This window comes from Anas acuta, chromosome 19, assembly GCF_963932015.1.
Source record: "Anas acuta chromosome 19, bAnaAcu1.1, whole genome shotgun sequence".
NCBI lineage: Eukaryota > Metazoa > Chordata > Aves > Anseriformes > Anatidae > Anas > Anas acuta.
The window spans coordinates 2,038,901-2,050,604 of NC_088997.1; the positions used below are offsets into that span (position 1 = coordinate 2,038,901).

The following is an 11,704-nucleotide window of genomic DNA, read 5'->3' on the forward strand; positions in this document are numbered from 1 at the left end:
CTGTCATTTCACAATGTTTCAGTTTTTTTTTTTTTCCTTTTTTCTCCCAGAAAAGTAGCACATACCTAGTGCAAAGCAAAATATTTTCCCCCACTGCCCTGCAGAGAACTTTACACATTACAAACACTATTAAACTATTGACTCAGCTCAGAAAAAAAAAAAAAAAAATTAAAATTACTTTCAGGACATTGAGGTTATGCTACTTTCCATATCATCTAATTAGGAAAAAAAAATAATAAAAAAAATAAAACAAAAAAACACTACCTTTGGAGAATTAATTTAACCAAAAATAGGTCAGGTAAAAAACACATATTTGCAAGTTTTTGACATTCAGAAAACATTTTTGTTTATGCATGCAAATGCACATTATGAGTACATTTTCTTAGCATAAACCAAGAATAAGCTGATGTATTTAACAATTTGATTAGTTTCCAATTTTACAATTTAACGTATAGTGTTTTATTTGTACTTTACCAACTGAGCCTGCAGATGTAAGGAAAGGCTGTAACTACCGATACCTGCGATCTGCATTGGCAGCAGGGTTTAGACTCCTACCAAAACAAAACAGCTGGACAGGATTATCAGTATAGCAGATCACTCTCTTTTCAGGGCTATTTTACTCAAAAAGAATCCACTTAAAAATGCTCAAAACATCAAATGAAACACGAGTTATCTAAACATCAGATTTTCTAATTTTATTAAAAACGCACAAATTTTATCCAACATGTTTTCTTTCATACAGTGAATGGTCTAATATGCACTGGAGGTCACACAAGCTTAGGTTTATTAGAACAATAAAAGACATATGAGAAATTTAATATATAAAGAAAAAAGTAGCAGCTGTTGACTGCATATTTGACCATAAAATTTAAATATTTTGGACTTTTATTTTAAAGACACAAAAATAAAACCTGTGTGGGTCTATATAAGTCATATTAACAATTCCATGAATGTTCAACAGGACTAAAAATTAGCAAAGATGTTTGTTTGTTTTTTTAACCTTGTAACACTTTTTAAACACCTTCTCGGGTTGCTGGTGCAAAGCACCTTACAGTATTTGTGCTATATATTTACTTTATTTGGCAACTGTCTGGGTTTCGTGGGTTTTTTCTTTGCCTTCTGTAAACAACACCTTTTACAAACTAGCACAGTGAACCACAAGCCCTGCAATCTGTTATAACATCTACAGAAAAGAAAATGAACTATTTTGGTTGGTTGCTCAAAATATTTTGCTTTTGAACAAGAGGTTCTAAAACAGGATTTATTAGTAAAACATTGAACTCCTGAATTTAACATTAGACGTAAACAGTTGACTGTTTTTTAGTTCAATAGAGTCTTTTTGTTTAGCTTTTCTCTCTCTGTGAAGGTAGAATACTTTTTGTTTGTTTGTTTTTCAAGTCATTTTCGTTAGAGGTCTGGTTGGTGACCTTTGCTATGATGAGGAGGTTTTGTATGTGTAGCTTTGTGAAGGTAGAAGAGTTGGTGCTGAGGGCTTAACATTTAGCATTTGTTATTTTGGAAAACAAAAACAAAACAAAAAGAAAAGGAAAAAATAAAGTTGTCCCACCTGATATTCAGCAGGCTGAAATGGCTGAAGCTAAAAAGAGTTTCTTGCTGTCGAACTTTCTGAGAGACAAAAATTAACAAACAAATTCATAATGCCAGAACCATCCTTAACCGGGAACGCTAGAGTTCTTGAAGCTTTTTTTTTTTCCCCTTTTCTTTGACCTTTCCTTCATTCAATTAGTGTTTTTTTTTAAACGAGAAGTTTCTAAGGATTGTGGCTCTTAGGATGACATCCAACAGGGTAATCAAACTTACGCCATCCTACGGGTATGGCAGCACTTTACTGTACAGCTTCACCAGTTTCTTTGTCAATGGTACAAAAAAGTCCCCTCGTCTGTTTGTCTGTTACAACCGTAAAGAGGAAGATTGTCCTGGTCTAGAGCAAAGCTTGCCTTGGAGCCGTTTGCATTCAGTTCGTTCCCAAGGTCACATTGTCTTAGGGCGGGAGAGGCGGTATATTTATTCATTTCTGTACACCGAAACAATAAGCAGACTAGATGACCATCACTTACTTAGACCCAGTCCGTTTTAAAGCTACCACACGGCCGCCTCGTTCATTTCGGGTGGATGTGACAAGTGATTGCCGTAGTTAGCACCACCGTTGACGGATAGCGATGAAAACGGAGGACTGGGGCCAAAAACTTCCGCGGACATGGAGTGCAAGGACCCGGGCAGGTTGGGTTCGGGGCTGGGCGAGTCTCCGGGCGGATGGGCCATGATGTCGGGGAAGCGCTGCGCCTCGCTGGACGGGTGGTGGCCGGGCAGGGGGTGCTCCAGGGCGCCCAGCGGCGTGCCCGGCGGCCCCGAGGAGGGCACGAACGGCAGCTCCACCGGCGTCTGAGCTTGCGAGGAGGGAGGTCCTTGCGGGAAGAAATCGTAATTGCTTCCAGGGCCGTAGTACTCGCTCTGGTAATCTAGCGGGCAAGCGGACACGGAGGGAAGGTGACGCCCGGGCGCGCAGCGCTTCCCCCACCTCGTTCGGGGCCGTGCCCGGGGACCTCCCCCCCCCGGTCCTGCGGAGCCCCCGGGCTTGGGGGGGGTCCGGCCCCGGGGAGGGGGGCTCGAAGGGCGGCGCTACCCACCTCCGTAGAAGGAGAAGGGCCCGTTGGGGATGAGCTCCCCGGGCTCCAGCCGGTCCACCAGCGGCCGCATCCTGCGCGGGCTGCGGAAGAAGGCGTGCCGGCGGGCACCCAGCGCGCTCAGCTGCTTCATGCGCCTCTCCTTGGAGCGCCGGTTCTGGAACCACACCTGCCCGGGCGGCGGACACGGGCCGGTCACCGGCTGCCCCCGGGCCCGCCGAGCCCCGACGGGGCGGGACGCGATCGCTGCCCGCCCGCCTCCGCCTCCCCCTCGCCCTGCGGCCACCCGCAGCCCCCCCCCCGGTACCTGGATGACCCGCATGTTGAGGCCGGTCTCCTGCGCCAGCTGCTCCCTGATGTGCCGCGTGGGTTTTGGGGTGGCCGCGAAGGCGGCTTTCAGAGTCTCTAGCTGTTTGGCTTTGATGGTGGTGCGGGGGCCCCGCCGCTTGGCCCCCAGGTTCTGGTCGTCGTTTTCGTTGCTGCCCGTCTCCTTGTCGGAGACGTTGGCGCTCTCCGAGTCCTTGGCGTCGTCCTGGGAAGGGTCTTGGGAGTCCGGGGACAGGCTGGGGTCACTGCCGGTGGTGGCTGCGCGACAGCAAACGGGGGTCACGCTCGGCCCCGGCCGGAGCTCCCCCCATCCGGCGGCGGAGAGGGAGAGGAGGAAAAGGAGGAGAAGGAAAAGGAGGGGAGGAGAAAGAAAGCAGAGCCCCGGCTCCCGGCCCCGCCACCCGCACTCCCTCACCTGAATGCAGGCTGTTTTCTTTGGCAGTATTGCTGTTATTTAGGTAATCTTCTTTGCAGACAAACTTGTTTTCGTCTATGATATAAAGCTCCTCGCCGGTGGAGAGCTGCTTGTTACACATCATACACGTAAAACAGTTCAAGTGGAACACTTTGCTCCGCGCCCTGCGGACCAGGTCGCTGGGGGAGATGCCCTGGGCACAGCCCGCGCACTTGGTCCCGAAACACCTGCGGGGAGAGCGGCGGCGGTGGGCGAGGGGGCACCAAAACAAAAACAAAACAAAAACAAAACAAAAACAAAACAAAACCACAAACCCATCCGTCTCCACCGTTCTCCCTTCCTAACGAATACCTCCCGGAATTATATCTCAAATAAAAATAATAATTATAGTTAAAAAAAAATATATCACTAAAACACAAACAAACAAAAAAAAAAGACAAACGGATCCAAAACAAAAGAGCTGATGCGGCCGGAGCACAAGCTGCTGGAGGAGTCGTTGGGCGCTGGGGCCGCGCTGCCCGCGTCCCGCACCCCAAGAACACGGCGCCGAAACCCGGGCCCGGCCCGGCCGGGGCGCGGGGATCGCGGGCGCTGCTCGAGGGCGCGCCCGGGGCCGATTTCGGCGTTCCGGCGGCCGGGCCCGGCCGTTCCCGGCAGCCGGCCTCGGCCCCAACCCCGCCGGCCCCGAGCCCTGCGCGGAGCCGCCGCAGCCGGGACCCGCGGCCGGGCGAGAGGGCCCCGAGCCGGGGCTCCGGGAGCCGCGCTCCGGCCCCGGGCAGCCGCGCTCACGGCCGCGGCCCCGTCGCGGAGCCCCGGGAACGCGCGGCCGGGGTCGCCCCGCTCCGCGCTGCGAGGCCCGGCTCGGAACGGCCGAAGCAGCCGCGGGCATCCCGAGGCGCGGCCGTGCCTCGCCCCGCGGCCCCCGACGGGCCCGAGCCCCCCGAGCGGCACCGGCGGGAGGAAGGTGATGGAAGATGGGCTGGGAAGGAGCTGCGGCCCCGGGCCGGGGGCCGGTACTTACCGAAAGAAGTCGTTTTTGCAGTAAAGCTTGCCTTCTCGCGAAAAGCATTTCTCTGTCAAATTGCATTTACATTCACAGCACTGAACACACTTCACATGCCAAGCCCTGTCCAGTACATTCAACAAAAACCGGTCCAAGATTGGCCTTTTGCAGCCCGCACAGTGAACCATTGTCTTTGGTTATTTCTGAGAGTGGGGGGTATTGGTTTCCCAGGTGTCAGGCAAAAAATTCAAAATAAAAAAAAAATGTAAAAGGCGACAACACCGGCGTAGGTTTGCTTTGTGTGTGTGCGTGCGTTTGTTTTAAAAGCCTTGGAGAAGTGGAGGAGAAAAAATTGAAAGGGAGGAAGAAAAAAAAAAAAATCTTCTTTCGGGTGTCCTAGGAGGGAGACACTGGAGAAACCACCCACTGCCCGAGGAGAGAGACCAGCGCTTCGACGCAACCGCAGAATCCCGGCCGCTACCAACAGCGGCAGAGCGACAATAAGTGACAGTAGAACAACAACGGCTAGAGAGGTCGGCGCTCACAAAAAAAAAAATAATTAAAAAAGAATAATTTTAAAAAAAAAAAAAACGCCGAAAAGGGAGTGATGAGTTTTTCTCAGGTCTGAGGTAGAGCAGTCAGGAGTCAAAGTGCATCTGCTTTTCCCAACGAGAAATCAAAGGAGGCGAAAAAAAAAAAAAATAAAAAGGCAAAAAAAAAAAAAAAAAAAAAGGCAAAACTGAAAAACAAAAGCAGGACATCGGGACCCGACAGCGGTCAGACGGACGCCGGCTGCCGCCGCGGCGACATGGCCCGGGGAGGGGCGGCGGGGAGGGGGGGGGTGGGTGGGAGGCCCGGGCTGCTGCCGTGGGTGCGCTGCGAGCGCGGCTCCTCGCCCTCCGCCGCGCTCCCTCGACGTGGCGGCGGCGGCACCGGCACCGTGCGCGGCGGCTGCTCGGCTCCTACCTGCCCCCGCGCTACCCGCGGCGTCCCCGCCGAGCCGGCATCTCCCGGCGCCGCCGGCTGAGGGGCGCCTCCCGGCGGGGCGGGGCGGGCCGGGGGGGGGGCGGGCGGGCGGCAGCGGCGGCGAGGCCGGGGCCGGGGCCGGGGCCGGGAGCGGCGGGGCGCGGAGGGGAGGGCGCTGCCCGCTGCCCGCTGCCCGCTGCCCGCGCCGTCCGGCCGCGCAGGGCGCTCTGCATGTTCCCGGCAGCCCCCGGCCGCGCCTTATGCACCGCGCGCAGACGTCACCGCGCGCCGCGGCCAATCGCCGCCTCCCGCCGCCGCCCCCCCCCCGCCCCGCGCCGCCGCCGCCACCGGACGGGGCGTCCGCGGCCCTTTATAGAGCCGCGAGGGCGCGGGGGGCTGCGCCGACACCGACACCGCCCGGCCCCGGCCCGGCCCGGTATGGCTCGGCCCGGCTCGGCCCGGCCCGCACGGAGGCCCGGGACGCGCTGCGTGGGGTATGTGTGGGGTGTGGCGGGGCGCGGGAGGGCGGGGACGGGGCGGCTCGCTCGGTACCGGCGGCCCCGTCTCCTCCGCTGCGCTCCGTCGGTGGGGCCGGAGCCCGCCCGGTGCGCAGAGCCGGGCGTGGAGGGTGCGGGGCGGCACCGGGAGCCGCCCGTCCCGGGAGGGGGATGAGGATGGGGATGGGGATGGGGATGGGGATGGAAGGGCCGGGCCGCGGCGCCCCGACGTGCCCCATGGTCTCCGGGGGGGCCGGTACCGGCCGCCCGCCGCGGGCAGTGCTCGCTGCTCCGCCGCCCGGAGCCCGGAGCCCGGTGCCGCCGCTCCCGGGGCAGCCGCCGGGAGGGACGCGATCGCTGCCTCCGCGCGTTGCTGCCGCCCCCCGGGGGTGTCACCGCAGCCCCCCCCCCGTGAGCCCCGGCCCGGTCCGGCCGCCGCTGGCCGGTGGCTACCGGGGAGCGGCGGGGTCCAGCGGCCCGGGAGCTCCGGAGCGCCGCAAGCAGAGCCCGCAGCCCCCCGGCTGTGCCTTCCCCGGTGTCTTCCTCATCCTCGGGGAGACTCCGACGGGACCGGGGAGGAAGAGACGGGGAGAACCGGGCGGAAACCGAAGCCAGGGAATCGCCCCCCGGTGCCGGGAGCGGAGCTGCGGCCCCGTTCCCCGCTCGCAGCCCCGGCCTGGCTCGGGAGGGGGGAGCGGAGCCTGCGGGCCCCGGGCCCGGCCGCTCCGTTACCGGGGCTGCCCCGCAGCCCCCCGGTGCCCCCCGGCCCTCAGCGCCCCGTCGGGGCGCCCCGGCCGCAGCCCGGCCTTGCCCCCACCGCGCAGCGGTACCGGGGGAGCCCCGGGGCCGCCTTTGGGGCGCTCCGTGCTCGGCGCGGGGGGGTCCCCACCGGCCCTGCCCGGCGCCAGCTGCCCGCTGCTGCCCGGGGACCTCCCCCTTTTGAGTGCGGCCCCCGGGGACGTGCGGTGGCGGCGGGGCTGAATGCGGCACAGGGGATGAGCAGCTCCTGTCCATCAAGCGCCGGGGCTGCTTTCACAGCGCCTTTTTTTTTTTTTTCCTCCCCCCGTTCCCCAGGCGGCCCCGCAAGCAGCTGGGCGGCCCCGGCCCGGGCTCCCCGCAGCCCCCGCGGGGTCCCGCTCCCTGCCCGGCCCCACCGGGGGCCCGGCGGCGGCCCCCTCCTGAGCCCCCCGGGGTGCCCGAGGCCCCCCGAGGCGCTGCGACCCCCGCGGGCCGAGGCGCGGCGAAGCCCCCGGCGCTGCTTCCAGCGGGCTCCGGGCCCAAAACCTCCCCGGGGGGGGGCACGCAGCCGCCGGCGGGGACCCCTCGCTCCGGGGGCGCGTCCCGGCAGCTGCTTCGCTTCCTTCCCCTCGTTACCCCCCCGTTATATTCGGGAATTTGTCCCGGGGCGTTTCGGAACGGAGCGCCCCCCCCATCCCCCGGCCCTCTCCGACCAGGGAGGAAAAGGGCGAAATTAAAAGATAAATATTTTTTAAAAATCAAATTTATTTTAAATCTAACGCAGAGGGAAAAGTCCCGTTCAGCCAGCTGGGATGGGCATTTTCTCGCCGCCGTTCCCGTCCCCTTGCCCAGCAGCGCTCGGTAACGGGACGGCCCGGGGGGGCTGTTCGGGGGGCGCCCCGCGGTGCCTGTCCCGGCCCCCCACGGCCCCACCGCGATTTTCCCCCGAGCGGAGCCGCGGAGAAACTTCCCGGGGCCGGCGCGGGGAGCAGCGGAGGCAGCTTTGGGGGGGGGAGCGGCGCACTGCCCGGCGGCACCCGGCCTCCTCTCCTCCCTTCTTTTTTTTTGGTTTTGTTTTATTTTGAATTTTTTCCTTCGTTTTCAAACTCCCGAACCGCGCACGGGCAGCGAGAGCCCGGCGACGCCAGGCTGCGGCCTCCCGGTCCCCGCGGGGGCTGCGGGCACCCCCGGCACGGCCCCGGCCGCCCCCCGCAGCAGCGGGGCCGGGCCCGGAGGCTCTGCCCGGTGCCAGGAACAGCGGCTACGGCGCTCGGCGGACACGGAGGCACCGCAGGGCGGCTTCTTTCCCCCTTGCAGCGGCCCCGTGCCAGCAGCCCGGCTCTGGGCAGGCTCCGTGGCCGTGCGCCGCGCCGGGTCTGCTGCAGGGAGCTCGGCAGAGGTGTTTCAGCCGAGGGGAGCTCCTAACGAGGGGTGTCCCTGCCGAGGGGTGCTCCTCCCGGGGAGCTCCCCGCTACCCCTTCGTGCCGGATCGATGCCGAGGGCAAACCCGGCCCGGCCGCCCCGCTCCGGGCCCTTCCCGTCGGGTTCTGCCCCCTCCGCACGCCGCTGCCGTCGGTGCCAGCCGGGGTTCCCGCATCGCTCACGGCAAACACGGTTAATAAATAATTACAGAGCCGTGTGCGCCTCAGCGAGAGCTGCCGGGGAGCCCCGGGAATGGGTCCCGAGCCCCGGTGGGTCCCGGCGGTGCCGTGGGGCCGGGGGGGTCCCGGCGGGACCGGCTGCCGGGGAGCGGGCGGGCGGCAGCTGAGCGGGCTGCCGGACAGAGAAAGGGCAGATAAAAGGCGAATAAAAGAGAAAAGGAAGAAAAGTAAAGAGGTGGCGGGGACGAGGAGGGGGAGACTATAAAAAAAGAGGGTGAAACAAACCCCAGGAGGACGCCCCGATCCCAGCTCATCCATCTTCATTGTCTCCGTGTGTGCAAAAGCAACTCCGGTATAAGGAAAAGCCACTATCAAAGCCATGGCTTTATTTTATATCCTATAGATCAGGAGGGAGGCAAAGCTTTATTTTCGCCCAGAGACAGATATTTTATTTCTCTCTTACGGTTTTATGTGTGAGAGATGTCAAAAAGGTAAAATAGATTGCTAATGCATAGGCAAAACGAAGCTGTTTTGGCATGCTCTGTGTCATGAGGTCTCCCAGGGAGAGCAGGCTGGGGATTTAGGGCTGATGGGAGACTCGGGGGGATTTCTGCTAAAACATCGCTCTTCATAAATTCAGCCGCGTGGTCAGCCCGGCGGGGAGAAGGCGGTGGGAAGGGAAGGAAGGGAAAGAAGAGAAGGAAAAGGAAGGAAAGGAAGGACGGGGAGGAAGGGCCGGAGCGGCGGCTCGGGGCCGTTCTCCCGGCGGAGCAGCGGCTGCCGGCGCCGGGGCCCCTCGGGGCGCGCCCGCAGCTCCGTGCGCGCCCCCGGCGCTGCCCCTCGGGGCTGGGGACCGGGGATCCGGGGGTCGGGGGGCCGGGGGCCGCCCCGGCTGCGGGCGGTGCGTTGTCGGCGACCTTCCGCGGAGGTAAAATCCCTCGGCCCGGGCTGCAGCGCTTCTCCCACTTCGTGACCCCGGGGATTTCCTCGGCACGTTAAGTTCAGGGCTCGGAAGCCCGAGGCCATTACTCACGCAGGCGCTCCCCCCGCTCTCAGCACCTATTTTATCGGTTGACTTCTGGCTGAAATTCACCTTACGGCAAGCGACGGCTGCCAAGCAGCGCGCCCCCCGCTCCTTGCCCCCGGCTCGCAGCGAGCCCCGGCTGCGGGACGGCCGCGAGCTGAACAGGGAAAAAAAAGAAAAATTAAAAAAAAAAAAAAAAACAAGAAAAAAAAAAAAAAAAAAAACAGCAAAGCAAGGTGCAGTTCATTAGCGAATTAATCGTTGCGGTATCCCGGCATCGTCTCGTTTCTCCAGGCTCGGCGGGGCCGTGTCGCTCCCTGCTCCCCATCACCGACCGTCCCCGGGAGCGGGCCGGGTCCCACCGGGGGCACCGCGCTCGGCCGGCCCCGGGGCTCCCCCAAGCTCCCGGGGCTCCCCCAGGCTCCCGGGGCTCCCCCAGGCTCCCGGCCCCGCTCCTGCCGCCGCTCGGGGCCGGGGCCGGCGTCGGGTCCCCACGGGCGACCCCCGCCCCGCGCTGCCGCGGTACCGGAGCTGGGGGGTGCCCAGCGCGGGGGTGGGGGGCACCAGCAGGAGGTGGCCTCGGGCTGCCCAGCAAGGGCTGGAACGGAGCAAATCGGTAAAAGGGATCCCGGTAAAAAGGGGAAAACGCGTCTGCACCGCCGGCGGGGCGCCGCTGCCCCCTGCCTACCTGCGGCGGGTGCAGGAGCAGCCCCAGCCCTGTCCCTGTCCCTGTCCCTGTCCCTGTCCCTGTCCCTGTCCCTGTCCCCGTCCCCGTCCCTGTCGCCCAGCTCCCCCGGCTGCCCGTGGAAAGGAGCCCGGCCCCGGGCAGTATCGGGATCTGCCTGCTCAGTCCCGGCCTCTGATTACTCTTCTCCTATATATGGGTTCCGTAATTTGATGCCGCGTTCCTATACAGCACCCTATGTCACACCGCCTTTGGAGAGGCTTCATTTCAAGGCTTATGGGATGGGGAGGCTCTGCCCAGGAAGCCCCCTCCCGCCCCACCGCCTGCAGCCCCCGGCTGCCCGGCTCCAGGCATCACAGGGGCAGGGGTTGCGGGGGGGCGATCAGAGAGGTCACCAGCCCGCTCCGGACAGAGCTCGTTAACACCGCTCAGTCCCGCACCGCTTGTGACACCCAAACTCCTAACTGGGCGTCTGATTCCTATAGGGTCACCGCTGTACTGGCATGAAACTGGAGCGTTTTGGTAAGATGTGGCCAAATGTATGATTTTATAAAAAATGCACACTTCAAAACTGTGGTATTGTCCCTTTGCACAGCCAGAAGTGATGTGCCAAGTTTGGCTTTACGCATATGCGGCTTATCTCAACACCAGCAAGGCTATGGCATGCACAGCCACAGTCCCATTGCTCTGAAACTCATCAACATACAGCCCTCAAGATGCAAAACAACAGACCCATTTGTCCTAGCGTGTGAAATTTCACTGATTTCGGCTAAATTTTCCAGCAGAAGCCAAGGGGCAGCTCAGTTCCCGTGAGGGCCCTGCCCAAGGATGCTCTGCTGTCCCGTGTGTCACTGCCACCCCGCAGGATGAGCCCCTTGTGTGGGACACAGCCACTCCCCAGCCTTGCCAGGACCCAGCTTCTGTGCTTATAGATTCCCTTTGAAAACCTCAGATTGTTCTAAAATTAATTCCTCGTGTCGTTGTCAGACACAGCAGAGCCGGGCTGGGGAGAGGTGGGGACACGGGGAGCAGGGCACAGGCTGGGAGCAGCTCCGTGGGGTCACCCCGCAGCAGGACGGGCACACCCCACCTCTCCAGCTCCCGCTCGGATGCGCTGCACCCACCGGGGCTGTGCCGCTTTCTGCTCCCTTCCCTACCTTGAGGGCAAACAAAATCCAGCCCCTGGCCCTGATGCCCTGCCGGGTCTGCTGCAAGGCTGAGCCCGGTGGGGCCGTCTCGCACTGCCTGTCCCGCAGGCACCGTCCCACGGTGCCATTTCCACTCCAAAGCGACAAAAATGTAGCGTGAAAGGCTGCTCACACCCGCTTTGTTATGCCCTGGCCCAAACTGGCCGTTTTCCTGTTCGGCACCTGAGCTGTTTGTGCAGCTCCTGGCAGCGAGCTGAGCTTTGCACGCCGGCTGCTCGCAGGAGCAGGAACACGCGGGGCCATGGGAACAGGACCAGCCCGACCCCGCTGCTCCCCTGATGGATGACCTCTCACGATTTGCCACTGGGTTTGTCACCCTGTCACCCGTGCGGTGCCGGGAAGGAGCGCTTCCATCGGCCACGTCCCCTCGTGCCATCCCCGCATCTCTGCACCCACGGCTGAGGACGGCTGCAGGGAGCAGAGGCTGAGGCGTCCAACCCCGACCACCACATCCAAACGTGCAGAGATGTCCAGGCCCAGAAATTTCTGAGCCTGCAGTACTTCCTACCCGTGTGTTTTTCTAGCTGTTGAAATAAAAAATCTTCATTGCTCTAATTAGTTAATATTTGTAAAGTCTTTAAGGTTCCTGAATAAA

The 11,704-nt window shown here is 60.7% G+C and overlaps 1 protein-coding gene across 1 annotated transcript; it reads right to left on the bottom strand.

Annotated features, from left to right (window-relative positions):
* Positions 1-680: 680 nt before the first annotated feature.
* On the bottom strand, positions 681-5,294 carry LHX1 (LIM homeobox 1). Its single transcript, XM_068655950.1, has 5 exons — positions 4,409-5,294; positions 3,388-3,614; positions 2,953-3,230; positions 2,649-2,814; positions 681-2,480 (listed from the first exon to the last, which is right to left on the bottom strand). The coding sequence occupies exons 1-5, from the start codon at positions 4,576-4,578 to the stop codon at positions 2,101-2,103; spliced, it is 1,221 nt and encodes a 406-aa protein (XP_068512051.1). The 5' UTR covers positions 4,579-5,294; the 3' UTR covers positions 681-2,100.
* Between the last annotated feature and the right edge of the window lie 6,410 nt (positions 5,295-11,704).